General features: G+C 36.2%; 1 protein-coding gene across 2 annotated transcripts in view; it reads right to left on the minus strand.

The window, feature by feature from the left end:
* Positions 1-18,808, minus strand: part of diaph2 (diaphanous-related formin 2) — a 367,046-nt gene that overhangs the window by 126,669 nt on the left and 221,569 nt on the right. For both annotated transcript variants that reach the window (XM_062425006.1, XM_062425005.1), the window contains exons 22-24: positions 16,954-17,055; positions 13,312-13,551; positions 6,431-6,560 (exon numbers count right to left, since the gene is read on the minus strand). In XM_062425006.1, the coding sequence (XP_062280990.1) occupies positions 6,431-6,560; positions 13,312-13,551; positions 16,954-17,055 (472 nt within the window). The remainder of the gene's footprint in view (positions 1-6,430; positions 6,561-13,311; positions 13,552-16,953; positions 17,056-18,808) is intronic.

Raw genomic sequence — 18,808 nt, forward strand, 5'->3', positions numbered from 1 at the left:
ATTGGCCAATGACACTTCTCTCAAGGCTTTGCTGCTGCTATTAAGATGAGGTCAGGGGTATGAAAATAGTGGATTATATGACTACATTTCAAATGATTATATTCTCAATATCCAATCATACATGTATAAAGAGTATATACAGTACATATTGTATGTGTTAAGTACTGAATGTACATAAACTACTTTACTGGAGGTTTGAGTGAAAAACTCGAAGCACGGTCATTTTTTAAAATTGTATGTTGTTGAAAATTATATGTTACATATTAATTTTAACATTAAACTGAATGCTGACCAAAGTGGACAAATAATAAATTATGATGTGTAACTCAAGTTGGCAGTGGTGGTGGTGGTGGTGTGTTGTTGGTTGTGACCAGTCATGTTTTGGGGAAAATAACCTTTTTAGTGAGGAGGCCCTATGAGCTACCAAGACCTTCAAATCCTTCACCCTTCAAAAATGATTTATCAGTGGAGATCCATGATGACATAGTGGCAGGAGAGGCTACCAATCCCCTGCTCACACAGACATAGAACTCACAGTGAAATATGGCAGTAGTTTGGATACATAGCCAATGATAAAGGCAAAACTGGTCGCTTAAAGGGAGGTAACAGGTTGGCAAATGTTCTCTTAGACAACAACCCTGACCTCAAAAAAGTCCAGCCAATTTCATGGTTGACTGATTATTATTACATTTTTGCACTTACAAACCATTAACAAAGTCAAGTCACCTCCTCATATGCAAGGAACAAGTTGTTCACTATCAATCAAGAGATACCTATGAATTAAAAATATATTGTATTTAATCTATTAGTTGACCACTTATAACCAGTCACCAATAATTTAATGAATTCATTATTTTTATTTTTTTTTACAATTGTGTATATCATTTTGACTGTTCTTATATTTATTTTGAACTATTATTGACTAAGTGTTTTAAAAAAGATACATTTTGATATGGAACACTGTCATATGTTTACTTGTGTTATTTTAAAACAGGTAAAAAATGGTGTGAAGACTTTTTCAAGATTTTACAGTGACAAGTAATATACTTCAACAAGCTACATGAAGCTCTTGGTATATAAAGATATATTTCTGTGAAAAAATATTTTGACTCCTGAAAGACAGTAGTGTCTCTTTAGTAGCTCTTCACTGTCTGGGGAAAAGTGCTCCTTGTCCTTGTCTGATCTTCAAATTGTAATGATTTTACCAGCATTCTTCAATCAATGCTTTTGAAATAAATAATAGAGCAATATTTTCTTCACTTTCACTGACTTCGGGGCAAAATAAACCAAACTGTCTTGGGCTTGCTTTTCTTTTTTAGAGAATAAAATTATGTGAATAGACAACAGTTAATTTCAAAATTACAAATTGACTTAACACGTATCGTAAGGTGACAGAGGTAGGAACGTTGACAAATGTGCTCTATAGATGGTTAATATATTCTTATTTATAGATACATATGTTGTTAAATAACAGAAACATGTTATTTTATTATATAAATTATAACATTAACATTGATCTGTATCTCATATACAAAATTATTTATTGACTGATCAGTATAGATCCCATGATCAAGAAATGCAATACAAGAGTCATTGTGCTTTGTCAGTGGTACGAATGGTGGTGCTATTTGCACCATAAATGTATTAATAGTCTAGCTAAGTCGATGGACAAGATCATAGACAGTGACCAGAGAACCAGACTAAATCAAAGAAAGTGAAGGCAAAGTGTTGTTCTAGGTTATGTTGATCACAACACCGGTGCATTACATTGCAGGCCTTTGGAAGTCGCTTTTACAATATAGGCATTGCTATAGTACAGTAATTTAAATGATCCAGGAAAATACTAACTTTTTAGCAAATTATACAACAAAAAAACAAAACTTTGAAGGTTCCCACTAGCACTGTGACAAAAGGACTGGTTGATTGCCTGCTAATTATCTTGGTAAAGTAAAGGTCACACCTAATAAACAGGTATTAATTCTCATTTTGTGATTTTATATTTTATGACTGTATTCAAAGTGTCTTCTCAAGCATTTTGTAGCTATGTATGGTGGGAAACCTTTAGCCTGCAACAACAGAGTAATATTACACTGATGGAACATTAACTGAAATAACACATACAATTAATTAATGTTAGTGTTCTTACAATATTGCTGCCTCTCTATTTAATAATTAGATTTACACTGATTTAGTACCTTGAAGAGCAAAAAAAGGAAGCACAAGTTCAAATCAGCAGATTTAATGACCAGTGTAATTGCTAAAAGTGAAGTGAAATAAAACGATCTTTATATGCATTTTACATATAATTTGACTCAAGCATAAATTTCACTTGGATATAAGAATAATTTGAGCTGCTAAAGGTTTAATGAAAACCCAAACTTGCATACTTCTACTAATATTTAATACACAATTATTTTATCTTCATACTTTACATTACATTAAAGCTGCCTGTCCACAATTTATTCAAAAGTACATGACCCTTCCCTTTGTCCAGGTCCTATCTGGAACATCTGCAGATTGCTGGTGCTACCTCCTTACATAAGCCTGTGAATTTTAATTAAAATTGACCTTGATACAATCAGGCTTTGATAATAGCTGAATCCTAGGAGAGAGGAAGAGTCTCCTAAAGGGACAACTCTATATGCTCTATGTGGGTCCATTAAACTCCCCTCTGCTCCCAGGCATGTCCGTGGGCATACTGACCTCTGATATACAATCATCTGTTTTGGGGAAACTTGTTTTTAGGGCTTTCAAAAGGGAAAAAAAAAAAAAAAAAAAAAATATATATATATATATATATATATATATATATATATATATATATATATATATATATATATATATATATATATATATATATATATATATATATTTATTGTAAATATGCACTATATTAAATCAAATCAATAAGTAAAACACTGTAAAGTGGTGAAATAAAAACTGTGTAAAGATCCAGATGATAGCAAGGTGGCGATCCCATTTTCTTAGAGAAATTGTGCACTGAAAGGGTGAAAATCCAAAGCAGCCAATCAAGCCTGGGGAAATTATGATTTCCTTGGCAAATTATCCAGGCCTGATTGCACTTATCAATGAGGTATATTAATTGTACAACTGCCAGCCATTGTAGACGGCCATTTGATTACATCTGAATCTCCCACATTGCTGTCTGAGTCCTTTGAAGTCAACCCCTCCTCAACAGGCATCTGACAATCAACAATCAGAAATCAAATGCTTGGGCGGAGGGCTTTGCACAGGTTTGTTCATATGAGATTTACTAAACAAAATGATGATGTTTCTGTTTCTTCACCAATGAGAACATAAACATCTCACTCTATGTCATGTACAATATATGTTTGGTTAAGATGCAATTTTAATATTGCATATCGGTATACTGTTTACTTCAAATATCCCAAGTGTAATAATATGGTATTATTTTAATATAAGCCCCAGAAAAATTGGTTGTTGCCGAGGTAACATGAATCCAACTAAATAGTAAGGTTCTTCAAAAGTGTGGCTGGTTACATCAATAAATAATTTAAAATGCAGTATCTACTAGACTTCCTTAAAACAGATATTTAGTTTGATTAGGTAAAACATCTTAAAAATCAATAGTCACAAGATATTAAATGGAATTTTCAACCTGGACCCTATTATTCCGTCATTGTATGTCTAAGTAACTAATGGGGACAACATTTTTTAAAAGTTGTTCGGTTTTGAGCAGCAGCGCTGCAGCTGCAAGACAGACTGCAATGTAATCCAATGGGGCTATAGCGCAACATCTATGCATGTCCACTAAAAACACTTCTTTTTGCCATTGACAGGCTCCGATTGTTATTATAAGTGTCTGAGAACATTATTGAAAGTACCACAAAGAGAAATTAAAAGTTTTTCTTTATATTTTGCTTCATCTCGCCTGTTTGTTAATTTGTCCAACCAAGTCTCGCTCCAGGAGAAATCTCGTTCTGAAATATCCTGATAGTTGAGTTGTTCTTGAAATAACCTAAATATTCAGCTGTGACATTGGAAATGTTTCAGAATAAACCAAGCTACATTGTCTGCACTCCAACACAACACACTCTTTCCAGCACTCCTCTCTCCAACTCTGACAAGGCTGAATATTTACCTGATGTCCACAACAAGTCAACACTCGCAATATTTCCCAACGAGACTTCCCCTTTCAGTCAGACTTGATTAGATACAATAACAACCATACAGCATCAAGCCAAAGGTAAAAAAAAAAAAAAACACTTAATTTCTCTGTATGGTCCTTTCAAAAATGTTATCAAACACTAATAACAATCTAAGCCAGTCAGTGGTAAAAAAAAATAGGCACTTTTAGTGGATGTACATTGATGGGGCACTATTGCCCCAAAGGTTGACATTGCAGCCTGTTTCGTGGCTGCCGCCTGAAGTGCTCTGGCTCAATACTAGACCAATTTCAAAAATTGCTGTCTCGATTAGTCACTCACACACAAAATGATGGGAAATAGGGTACATGTTGAAAAATACTGAAGTTTCCCATTAAGTCTGGGGAAAGTTGTTCCATCAGTAACAAAAGTGAGAGTGCAGTGTATAAAGGTGAAAAGTCAACTTTGCTTAATTTTATTTTGCCAGTTTACCTGACAGGAGACCAAAAATCTATAAAGGATGTGGAGATAGTTGTGAATAATTCAGCGATGCTTTACTGTTCAACAATCCAGTAAAAGTTTTCCATATACATGGAATGGGCCAACACATAGCTTCTGATCACTATGTTCTTCTGTGATCTACCTCAAGGGAAATCTAATCAAATTGATTTTGAGGCCAGTAAGCAGACATTTCAGTTTCTTATTTCCTTGGCTTAAACATGCTATAGACACAATAAAACCGAAGCCATAAAACATGAGTGTAGCAGGAAAATGGTTCCTTAATGTAACAAAGAAAAGACAGGTGAACAGTCGAAATGATATGATGATGTTGATTCTGATGATGAGTCTACAGCCATGAGAGCAGCTCTGTAAGGTTGTAGCCAAATGCTCACATCAGCATGATATCATGCTCATGCTGATAATGCAAGGATGTTGATGTTTTGCATGTATAAGTTTTTACCATGTTCACCTTGTTGGTTTGTATGTTGGTATGTAAATATTTCCTAAGCACTAATCAAAGTACAACTGAGGCTGAGAAAAATCTCATCATGTTACGCCCTGGGGATGATACATGTGTGCGCCAAATTTCAGAGATACATTAAATAGTTGTCGAGATACAGTAATTCAGTAAAGAACGAAAACGTCAACTTCACGGTGGCAATAGAAGAAACGTCAGAGGATCATTGATTGCATGACACAGTCATTACAATATCCGGGAACCATGAATGTTTACACTGTTTTTTACCAAATTGTGTGCCAATAGAATTAATCCTCTGGGCACCTTGGAAAATTGTTGCATATTTTATCGCAATCAATCCAACAGCTGTCGATATATTTCACTCTGACCCTCAAATGTCAACCTCACATTGAGAGTACACCAAAGTCAGGTGGATTCTCCCTCTGGGGACCAAGAATGCACAAAATTGCTTAATGATCCATGTGATCAATACATTTTTAAGTCTGTACCAAAGTGGTGGACAAACTATCCAACTGACATTGCCATCCCTCAAGCCATGTCACTATCATGGCTAAAAAGTATAATCATAATGTTTTAAAGTTTAAAAGGGAAGTCTCCTTCACTGCTACACAATCTTGTTGAAAACCTTATTAAGGTAAATGTGATGACAAATTAAAGACAAGCAGTGTGCCTAGAGTAAACAATTGCATCCCCAAGTCCTTAAATAGTTCCCTGGGTTTTTTGCAAGATATATTTATTTACTGGCCTCAGTCAATTAACTGGCATCTCCTTGAATAATTCACTTTTTCAATGAAATGATAAAATCGATATAATTCAAAATGCCTGCATATTGACATCTAAATATATACGATACATGAAGACTATTCAGTCTGCTTACACAATGCCAAGCAGCCTCAGTCAAGTGCATAATTAGTTGAATTAGATTAAATAACCAATTACGAATCTAACAAAGTAAATAAGCCTTCAGGGATTCCACCAAATGCTTGAGAATAGAATTAGAGTGGAATTAGTTTATTGACAGCCTGAATGACAGTGTGGTCAGACAAACAACTCTATTCTTGTCACAAGGAGAGAGTCCTAGCTGTCATCAAGGGATACAACAGACAAGTGAAGACTGACTGTTTAAATTGAACTCAAATAAATAAATGAACGTAATTAAGAATCAGAATCGCAACATCATGTAGTTATATAGATCTTTTGGTAGTCTGTTAAGATGTTCTTCTTCTGTATTCATTTCCATATGATGTTGCCAGTTTAACCTCTATAATGCACATAGTGGGTTAATGGGGTAATGGTCTGGTACGTTACAAACAAAGGTACATACCTTTACTGGCACTGTCCACATGCTCTAGCTCATCTGGAAACCTCAGAATATCTGGATAAACCTCTTCACACTTCTCAGCCAGGAAATGAAGAAGTGTTGTATCCTGACTGATGGATTTGGTGTCTCGAAGCTACAGAGAAGAAAAGGAGGAGAGAGAGAGAGAGAGAGAGAGAGAGAGAGAGAGAGAGAGAGAGAGAGAGAGAGAGAGAGAGAGAGAGAGAGAGAGAGAGAGAGAGAGAGAGAGATAAGTTTAATCCCAATGTTTACACTTATTTACTTGTAAAATGTACCACACAGATGTTTAAGCACCTTTTTTACAGTACACTTGGTTCAGCAAAAACTGTCTCAGTGTGTTATTTAAATTTATAAATTATCTGTATTACTCAAAGTTTTAAAAATCCAACCAGATTGGTCGTGATGATGAAGCTCAGATACAAAAACAGTGTAGAACAACCAATAACGCGTACATTTAATTGTTTTTTCTGCATGCATGCATTCAGAAAAGCAGATATTCAATTTAAATGTTGCACATGTTCCTGCTTTCTGCGTGCACCTACTGTTCAGTGTGTCTGAAGTTATATTCAGCTCCAAAAAACTGCCCAGTTTGACCTACACGATTTTTTCTTGAGGCTGATGTTACACTTGGAAATAAATTCCAGACAAGTTGAAAGTATTGCCTGAATTCCAGAGTCATTTGTCAAACAGCCAAAAAGTATAACGTGACATAAAGTTGTGATAGAAAATGGCCTTGACAGTCTTAAAAAAGCTTTACTTTAATGTTTAGTTTAAATGTGCAACGTTTAAAATATGTCACACATGGCTTATCTGGCTACCTTGTTTTCAGCACACATTTGGGCCTACACAATGGAAACATCCATGGTTTCACAGAAATGTAAGAAGCAAGTACTGAGTCTATCTTTCAGTGGTACATGGCCCACAGGATAATATAAACCTTAATGTAATAGGTAGCTCTTAAACTGTTTAATCATCAGCCAATTTCCAATTTAAAATGACAAACTGACAGAAGTAAAGGATGAGATAAAATAAAAAAATGAGTGTATCATATTTCTGCATCTAATTACATAAATACATGCATGTACAGCACATACATACACATATGAATTGACATTGCATGCACGGGCATAAAACAATAGAGAACACTATGGTAGGAAAGTTTGAATAAAAGCACTGTACTGTTTTACTGTGTACTGTTTGTGAATCATGTGTGTCTGTGTTCATACAGACGCCTGGGTCTCCACATCAGTGCATAGGAAAACTTGTTCCATATTCATTTCCTGCCGTGATTGCCACGCTGTTCGAATAGCACGCTGGGAAAGCTAATTAGAACACAATCCACCTCTGTGTACTCATACTGATAATATCCGTGCCACAAACAGCCTGCAGTTGGACATGCCCACACATGTGCACATTCAAGTGCATGTGTGTACATGCTCACACACACACACACACACACACACACACACACACACACACACACACACACACACACACACACACACACACACACACACACCAAGGCAATTCATTGAAACAATTATAGGCAGTCGGTGGAATACACACATATTTTCATTAGATGAGGATCAATCATTTTCTCACATTTAGTAAACACAATTTATTTAATTTGTTTATTGTTATACCCCCAAACTGTCATTACAACACACAAAAGTGTTTCTTTGGGATGCTAATCTCATCTGCTAACTAATATTAGTAAAATGTAATATTAGTAGGAAAGGCAAACTGGGAGAGGTAGAAAAAAATAATTAAGGATTTGTGAATCTTAACAAACAGTACCCTAAGCAAAATAATAATTGAACTAAAGTGTGCAGTAGGTAGATAGTACATTGTGCATGGCCTCACCTGGACTAATTTGGTGCCTATATAGAGGAGGAGAATGGACACACTGTGGGGTTTTATTGAGTTCAGTGGGTGTAAGGGGAGAAACAGTGTGGTTTCAGGTAATAAGGCACTCATTAAAATTATCTGATGAAAGTGAAAACATATTTGCAGTATGAGGTGAATATCATTAACATAATAGGACTGGACAAAGTACACAGAGCATGCATATTCACTAAGTCATAAACAGACCTATGCTCTACTCAATGCTGTATTTGCAATGTAATATGTTTAAATCTAATGCATTTTTTGCAGAATAATCAAGATTTTAGAAGAAAAAAAAAACTCAGTTGTATTTAGGTGTAAATGTTAATATAATAATATGTAAGACTAGAACCTTTGAATATTTCAAACAACTAGAGATAAATGAACTGAAAAAAATGCCATGTACAGAGCAATTATTTGTTATTTAACCACTTATTTATCTATATATATTATTTTTGGGGACTCATAATAATCAGCAAGTTGTTGCATTATTTTCTCTCCATGTTTTAAGACTGGCATAAAACTTCTGGATGAGTAGGGAGATAAACCCATACAACACCAGGTCAGACAGATCTTCCTTTTTGACAATGTTTGGAATTTTATGGTCAAACAAAAACAGCAAAAAGTAAAATGTAAATTTAATAAGTTGAGACACATGTTTTACTGATGGGTTGACCATGAAGAGTTTAAAGGGTTTTAATATGCTTTTAAAACAAGTGACCCACTGTCTTGAACTGTTACATGTCTGACATTGTCTTGTTTAGTAGTCACACAATACAAAATGCATGTTTAATCTTAGATTAGACTGGGATAGTCTAGTAGAGACTGGGATGACAGGACTCTGAGGGATAGGCATGTTTAATGTACACACTGATATTAAAGATTATTAAATCCATGTAGACATAATGGACATTTATGCTGGATAAAAAGGTAAAAGTCAGATAAAATATCCCCAAACTGCTCTGTATTGTACTGTAATTATCCCAGAAAATTTAAGTAAATAAAGCAATGTTTCATCCTAGCAAGGTTCTTCAATATAAAGAGTTGTTGGTAGTGGTAACATATTCTGCTGAGGGCCTATGTGAGGTCAGGGGCAAATCCTACTTAAAGCCCAATGTGCTGATGTAATTTTCTCACAAATTTTACATCAGGACTTTCAGTCATGCTGGTTCAAGGTATCATGAGAACTGATGTGGATTATCTTTGCACAGGTTGTAGTAACATAGTCTCTGTCAAAGTCAAGGGGCAATTTTAATCCTAGTCCATCCCATGTCCTAGCCATTTCAAAGTTTGTGCTTAAAGCCAAAAGTGAAAATGTCTTTTACCAGAGCTCCTTAGCTTTGGAATGATCTACTTGAAGAGTTTGGGCTATAATAAGGTTTGTTTGTTTGTTTTTTATTCTGTTTTTTAAGAGCCTTTTTATAGATGGCATTTGACATTGACACTAGTTGCTTTTTAATGGTGCAACTGGATAGTGTGTATAAATTATACTCCTTCAAACAAATCTGTTCATTTGAAGTAGATGGAAAAACAATGCTTCATTATTCTGTCACTGAACGCAAATGCTGAACAGGGATATCATTCAATCTTTCATAACATAAAATGCCTGGAGGTAGCATTATTCCAAATCCCTTCCTAGTTAGTGCAATATATTCCAATACATTGAGCATTTAGAGTGGCAAGGTATATTACAAGCCGGCAAGCTTCCAGTTAAATATCTATGTAGGAAATAAATAAATAACACAATAATTAACGAATAACAGAAGAATGGTGATGGAGTGGCGATGGGAATATTAAACCCTCACACTAACAGCAGAATTGTCGGCTCTTGATTGCTCAATTTAACTTCAGCAGAGAGAGCTGCAGTACAGGAAAAACATGGTTTATGCTTTCACATACAGTAACCTATTGCAATGTATAAGAAGAAGAAAAAGTGGCTCTTATCGAAGGGCACTACTGGGAATTAGTTCTGTGAATGCATGGACTCAAGGTTATAAACCCAATACAAACATGTAGTGGACCTAGACTATGTAATAACACAAGTTATCAAATATTCTATACTTATAAAGCAAGAAACAGAGCCACACTAATGTTGGGTAAATGACTATCTGTTACTGTACCATGTTAAGTGCCTAATATATAGTCTGTTCTGTTCAACTTAAATTTAACACAAACCGACACCATGTGGTCTTTAATTATTAAGCAGAGCCTGTAAGTGTTATTCCCTCAGTTTGACAGAAATAAAACCCCAGAGAACAATATTTGTTTGTTTTTGAGGTATACAGCAGATGGTTTTACCCATCCACCAATATGTTGCATTATAGCAACAGTTTCTTCCTTTTAATTAGCATGCTTATTCTGATGGTCAGTGTTTCCTCACACTACAAGTATGCAAAAAAACACACTGTAAGGAGTTTCATTAAACGTAACGTCATGTCATATGAAACATGAGAAATGACAATTACCTGTAAAGCTGATAGTTACCATTATGTTATCTGCTCATCTTTCTGACGCTTATAATACAGTGACATGAAATCCACATTTAATCACTGTCCATGTAAAACCAGAGTGGATATTTGGCTTGCTGAATGTATGTGACCAGGCTGACTCCCAGGGGGATTTTATGTGTCCTTGGCAGGACGATGGGCAAAAGTGGGGGGCTGAACATGGAAGGCGAAGGTGGGTCATTCTGTGCCTTTCCCTTGCTGCTCATTCCCATCATCAACCGCCTCCTCCGTGATGAGCCCATTAGGTACCCTAGACCTGCCACCCAGGGGGCCATTTACTTGATTGACTAAAGTGAGAAAGCAGACTTTTTTCTTGTCCATCAATAATGGCCCAATCAGCCCCCTGAGGCGTTACCAGGCTCTACACTGACACTCCACACTGATTCAGTCAGTTTGCAGGAATACCAAAGGCACACTGGATTCACCATACAAAAACCCTTTTCACACACTGAACCTGCAACATCGCTTGCTTCAAATATGCGTGTAAGGCAGTGGTTTTTGGCATTAACACTTAGGTCTCCCATATGGGAAATCCCATGTCAAGTGTTTTCACATGACTGATTCATTTGACATGATCGCTTAGGATAGATCAGGGTTTCTCTTTTTCCTTCGCAAAACAGTTGCAACTTTGCAATATAGAGTGGTAAAAATAATGACATGGAAGAAGGAATATGCTATAAATTCTCAGACAAGGTGGCTAAAAGGCACATTTTGTCACTTATTTTGGTGGTTTATACCCACTGCTTCATTGCCAACTGTAGGCAGTGCTGAGGGGAGGCTTGCCCCTGTTACCCCACCCACATCGTCTCCAAACACTTTGTAGGCCGATAAATATTCTCATCAGTGTTTTCATCAACTAGATAAGATATAGAATGTGGTTGCCTATACTAAACAGACCCACAGTGCCAGAATTGCTTTACATTAAAGAAAAAAATGGATGGGAAAACAGGACTGGAAAATGTATTTTTGGCTCTTAATACAATTTTTATTCTTTTAATGCTCTTTCTCTTAGATGCACCTGATTGCTAGATATTTATCCTGGACGCATTTGGCATGACAAGTTGAACATTAAAGACCACATGGCTGATGCTGCACAAGTGATGTGATATTCAGAGAGAGAATATCACATCTTATAATGTCTTTCTTTTCTTTTTTTAACCCTGAAATACTGATTAAGGAAATCCTCTAAACTTAGAATTAAGAGAACAATCTAAAATGTGCTCAATTCATTTCTACAAGGTTAACCTGGCTCATAAATATAATTTATTTTCTAAAGTGGTTCATAAAATATATTTGATATCATGCATATAAAAAAACAACTAAATGTGAGAATTATAGATCAATAGTGTGTAAGTACTTACAGTTTAAACTCTACACAAATATGCACTTATGGCTTCACATCCAGGATTTGTATTCATCATGCTTATATGTCTCTTTGCAATCTGATGTGTTTGATGCTTGCTGTAGACCAACTTTCTTGAAGGGTAATAGTAAAGTTGAAGTTGTATATCACTATACATCAGTTTCAAGACCTTGCCTAAAAAATGGCACTATTAAAAACCCACTGCATTGCACTACAACTACATTTAAGACTAAACCTAGAAAAAAGCAGCACATTTCCTACCATACCTGCATAACCTTCATAGCTGTTTCTCCGGTTTAGGTACCATTTTAAATCAAGTATAAACCCATATTTCAGCATGACATAACTTTGTCTACAGTACTGACACTCTACCTCCCAGCTTAGCTTAAGGAGTGCCTGCCTGCCTGATCTGATTTCAGTGTGTGTATACAGTAACTGAACAGGTCTGCTTCAAGAAATGTGTTGTGCCTAGTATACAGTAGCTGTGTGTGCATGTCTGCCAGTCCTCTCTTTCACACCTTTGCATGGTGTGATTTTACCTGGCAAATGGACATAGATGCTGCCTCTGCTGGTACAAGTTTCACTGTGCTACACATGTCTTCATGTTGTAGTTTGTTTTATTAAAACATGTTTCATTTATTATTTTGGTATTAATAGTTCTGATCCCTAAAGTCCTTTGAGGCATGCTTCCAGTGTCCCTTAATAAATGACACATGATATAGTTGTGACACACTGTATCTTTACATCTGTTCAAACACAATTTCATCGATCTAGGAACAATATTTAGACAATATCTAGGATCAATATTTGATCAGGGCAGGAGAGGTGCAAATATCTTCCAAAACAAAACATGGACCAGTGCTGCATGTTATGTCCCTCTCGCTACCCCTGTTATCTGTTTCTTTGCTCTTTCCACTATCGAATAAAGGCAAAAAAGTAATGAAAGCAGTGTTTGTATTCTGAAAGTTACACTGCAGTCACATTAGTTCACTCATGTTTACAATCTAAGATTGAAATCCTTACTTTCAGAATCACCATGTAAATATTAGTTTATCTTTCAGACACTTTGACAACTTTTTGTTCATCTGTGTTGTTGCTTGGTGGTGAGTTACCTTGCAGAGGAAGCTGAGGTTGAAACCAAACGACTGGGCGTTCCTTGAGCCAGCATTCATGTAATTGCCAACCAGCAACACAAACTGCAGCAGCTCCCTAAAACTGTCGCTCTTCTTCACCTCCTCACAGGCAAAGGTCACATTCATGATGTCTGGCCGGATGTTATTCACTTGCTCCTCAAAAGTCAGCTTGAACAGAATGCCGTTGAGACGTGATCGAAGGAGCTTTACTGAACTCATCTGTGGACAAGAAGAGTAAATACATAAATAAAATAAATTAACCAAAGAGAAATAATGTAACGAGTGAGTATAATAGTTAATATTTTATCTAAACAAATGATTCAAGCCCCAACAATAACCATTGTGGTTATGTTAAGGGTAAATACTCAAAGACAGCATGTTCAGCTTATTAAAGTCTTGTTTTCTGGATGATTGAGTTTTGTTTTTTCTTTTCTTTTTTTCCCCCTCCACTTTATTTTGGTACACTTCCTTTTATAAACTCTCTTGGCATTTCCACAGTGAGAGCAACCCAACATGCCCACCTTCAACCATTGGTGAGAATTTTCAAAAGTAACTACACACGTTCAATACTGCAGAGAAAAATGTGATGGCTTCTTTACAATATATAATACTATTTTATTTTGTTTCACTAATACATTTTCTTTTTGAGAAGCATAAACATTTGTGTGTGACATTTTAGTTAGCCCAATATGCATGTGATCCACTCTGAAAAATGTACATATTAAGGAAAGAGACACATTTTCTGATTATAATGACTATATACATTAGAATGTGAGTTGTAACATCAGTTTTTTCATAAGGAGAGCAAACACAGATAAGAAATCCTACAAAGTTTCATCACCTTGCCATTACTGTCAAGTTCGATCTGCATTGATTACTGCTACAACTAGTTTTAATGAACTCAAAATCAACTGCTTTGTCTAAAAAATTGGAATATCCTGTTCCCCACATCATTCCTGACTTTCATGTGGACAAAGACATATCCCATTAAACTGATTTGTCATAAATAATATAACAGCTCCAATCAATACTTGTAGGCTAAGTTGGGAGAGGAGTCACTAAAGCTAAAAAAAAAGAAGAAAAAGAAAACAAGAGTAAACATACCTACAAAAATGGGAGGGAATTAAAAGCTTTTGGCTGTAAGATATGTGGCAAAGCAGCAACCACAGACAAATTCTACAGATTGCTGCATAATCCAGTGCTTGAAGGCAACCTTCAGATCCAGCCCAAAATGTTTCATTACCGCTCAAATTTATTCATGTGTATGGGCAGGTTGTCTGTCAAACAACCCCCCCACGCCCACACTAACATTCTTACCCTCTTCAATTCCTTGCACACACACACACATGTGCATAAGCACAAGTGTGCACACACACGTACACACACACACACACACACACACGTACACACACACACACACACACACACACACACACACACACACACACACACACACACACACACACACACACACACACACCTTCCCTCACTTGAATTGATTTGTATACAGTAATGAGAAATCATCATGAAAGTGAGCACATCAGTGACAGGTCTAGCAAAGAAAAGCTTGAACATGGCTTATTTCCCCAGAGAATTAAATAGCTCTGCATTGAAGAGCTACTTCATCAGTGGGGAGGTATATGATCACAACATTGGTGAGATCATGAGGGAAACTGCCACCCCCTGCTTCATTACATCGGCTAAAAAACACAAGCCAAAAAACCCCCCCAAAAAAAACAAAAACTTCAGTAAGTAAATAAAATAATAACTAGGAGATGGGAGCACATCTGGAACCCTTGGGTCTAATTTAACATGTGCTTTGTAAATCAGTGTAATGTACTTCAACAATTTAAACATAGCACTTCCTTTTGTAATTTTCTAAAGGGTTGGATATTCAACTGGTAAATTAATGGTAAGAGCAGTTAAATGCACAATATGTAAATGTATGCCACTAGGGGTGTCTGAATCAAAACAATAAAAAAGATGGAGTTTGATGATGTCGTGAAGTAGCGTGGGATCACTTGAGTTGATGTTTTCTTTGTTACAAACAGTACATTTCTTAATTTTCTGGTTCTAATAAAATTGGTGCATGGTGCAATAACAGAGGAAGACAAAAGTGTGTTAGCGCAAAATGTGTGTGTATGTGTGAGGTACTGTATAGGGATATAGCTGCTGCTAACATCTGCTTAGCTTGTTTCTCTGATAACTTAAGATCAGAATTAAATCCTTCTTCCAGTTAAAATATAGTTCAAAATTAGATCTAAAACTGACTTAAATTGTGGCTAAAAACTGGATAACGTCAATTTATAACTGCTTCTGGCAGACAATGCCACAATGCTGATGCCATTCGCAGGTGACCGAATGAAATGGGCCATTACCTTGATTACATTTGGATTTTTCTGGTTTTGAACATGGTTGTAAACATTTGGGATAATGTAAGTACACAACTAAATATAAAACATAGGTCTAATCGTTTAGACATTTTAAAGTGCAGAAAAGTTACATGTTGGGCTTTCAGGAAGTTCAAAAGTAATATAAAAGGTAATTACTGCTGTAACTAAGTTACATTGTTTGATCCTGTACTTCCATTCTTCATGAACTGATTTACAGTTCGACAACTCCACCGTGGTTTTTGATCACTCTTCAGGTGCAACCCCAAGAGGAATACAGGCTGACATGAAAAGGCAGTAAGTGAAGTCATTGGTGCATACTCTAGTTGAGTACTGTATATGATCGCGTGATCATGTGTGTAACATGAGTTGGTTGAAAAAAACAGCTTGATGAGGCCCAAGAAACTCATCTTTCTCCTCATCATTAAGTCAAATCAGTAATTACAGAGTGGGCCTTACCTAATTACTAACAGCTGTAATTAAATGCCAATTATTACATATGTTCCTCAAAAAAAATATGATGCATTTCTTGAGACTATACACCAAGTTTACAATTTTTTTCCCATAGCATTTTTTATCCAATCACTGCAAAAATAACTTTGGCTGGTCCGTTTAAATCGATTAGAGGATTGGGATACATCACCATGCAGACTGACTACAGCTGCCTGCTTTTCAAAGAACTTCATTACAGACAAGATTCATCACCTTAGGGTGTGATTTTATCATGAGACAACATTGACAGTTGATTCGCTGAGTTTTGAATCCTAATCAAAAATGATTCAACTGTTCTTTACTAGAGTCAAAAGTTTTTTTTTTTTTTTTTTTTATTTATATATATATATATACAAACATAACCATATCATTTGGAAGCTGAGGTACCACTTTTTTAAACTTTTCTATTAAATATGCCCTTTATACTGTTAGATGTTTTAACATTACTGCAACTATCTAACTATCTAACAATTACACTCTATAAACAGTACATTTCTTAATTTTATGGTTCTAATAAAATTGGTGCATGGTGCAATAACAGAGGAAGACAAAAGTGTGTTAGCGCAAAATGTGTGTGTATGTGTGAGGGACTGTATAGGGATATAGACAGAGTGAGTAATGAAGGAAGAATTCAATTTCTCAAGTGTGTATGCTTGCAAGTGTTTGACTATAGCAGACTGGGATTATGATTGTGTGTTCTCTTGGGGGTATCCAGTAGGCACTAGGAATTTATACTCACCACAATGCCAAACTGCTCCGACTCCACTAGCTCTTCATATTCACCCTTTAGTTCCGCTAGCGCATTCAGCTCTTTCTGCTCCGGCAGGTTCTTTATCAGGTTCTACAAATGGGAGAGCACACACAAACAAACACAAGCACACACAGAGTGACTGTTAATGCAAATCTCATTTTCTGTCCATGTCAGGATAAAAATCATCTCAAAGACAAGGGTGGCACAGCACCTTACACAGTAGGAGGAGAAAATAATCCATACAAGCAAAGTGTGAAACTGCTGTGAAGTAACTTTTTTGCAAACTGACTCATGTTGCAAAGAGTTGCTTCTTCTTACCGACATGCAGTGTATTCATACAGATGGTGCAAACAATTATGTAGTAATCAAACTTGTGCCCTGGAACGCACTTTTCTAGAGCAACAGACAAACATGTTCTCATATGTCGGGCTTGTGATACAAAAAAACTTATTTTGAGTGGTGACCCTCTCAAAGCATTTTCATCTCAAATAGGTATCTTTATTGTGGGCCATATTTAAATCTGGATGTATAGATCCCTGGTAGCATGGTAGAAGGATGAATAGATAAGGTCACATAATCAGTGATCACTGTTGGCTCTTTACTGTGACAGTAGTAGCCCTTAGCCAATTACCGCACATGTCAGGGACCTTCAGATAACTGACCTTCTACTACATAATCCCCATCAACTTGCAATTCTCTAAAAAATACACTGAATGGCAATGTGGCATTAATTTGCTGCTTTTCTGTGAAAGTGTACTCGTAGAAACAGACAAAAAAAAAGATGATGCTGCTGCTGTGAGGTTGAAGATTAGGATGGAGATGAGGAAGATAATGGGAGGGGCTCTGTAATGTGTAAATGTTATTTTTTTGTGTGAAGGTCAGTCAAGTTAATAAAATTGACCACAGCCACTTCTTCCCCTCTTTTGCTCTCAGGAGAAGAGGAAGAGGTGCCCTTTTCCAGGTTTCCACAAAGCTTCCTTCCTCATTAGCTGCCTAAATGTATTCAGTGGGAGCAGACTGGTGCAGGGTCACGTGGCCAGATGGGAACCCAGACAGGGAAAAACAGAAAGCAGTCACTGCTTCTGGGCAAGCGGCCTGAATGACCACTCTATAGAACTCAGCAGCCATTGCGGGCACCACGGCCAGAGACTACTTGCCCACTAATGATGACATCTCTGTCCTTCCCTCAGGGGAATTCAGCAGTGTAAAAAGAAGGCTACAATGCAGGTTTGGCATTCCTGTTTGGGAGGGAGCCATTATATCAAATGTTGCTTGCTTTTGCTGAAGCCCCAATTAGGGTCTGCAGCAAAGCAATGGTGCCTTCATAATGAAAGCTTTTGATCACAACAGCAGAAGCAGAAGGGATTGTTGATGATTAAAAAAACACACACAAAAAAAAAAAAAAACTGGAAAAAAATGTGTAATTGGAATTAAATAAGGATTATATTGAAGATTGTTCTAGCTTAGAGGAATGGATATATTATGGACAGCACAGAGTTAATGTTGCTAATTTTTCACGCATGACCTTTGATACACAAACTCCTCCAGATGCTGTTTCATACAGTATACTCGATGACTATTTCATAAAGAAATCACAAGATAAAATAATGATTCTGAAACTGAAACTTCTAACTTTTGTTGAGAAATGCACGCTTTAGGTACAGTTAAGAGTTACTGATCCCTAAAATGCATGTGCAGCTGCTCCTGGAAACCTAGACGAGCTTGATAATTATTTGCTTTAATGTAGTCAGTAACTGTTATAGTAACTAAATAACATTTATAAAATATACAGATTGAGTCTATTCCAAATTAAGTGTATGTACCTGTAACAAAATTCTAAACT

Source organism: Scomber scombrus, chromosome 9 (assembly GCF_963691925.1).
Source record: "Scomber scombrus chromosome 9, fScoSco1.1, whole genome shotgun sequence".
NCBI lineage: Eukaryota > Metazoa > Chordata > Actinopteri > Scombriformes > Scombridae > Scomber > Scomber scombrus.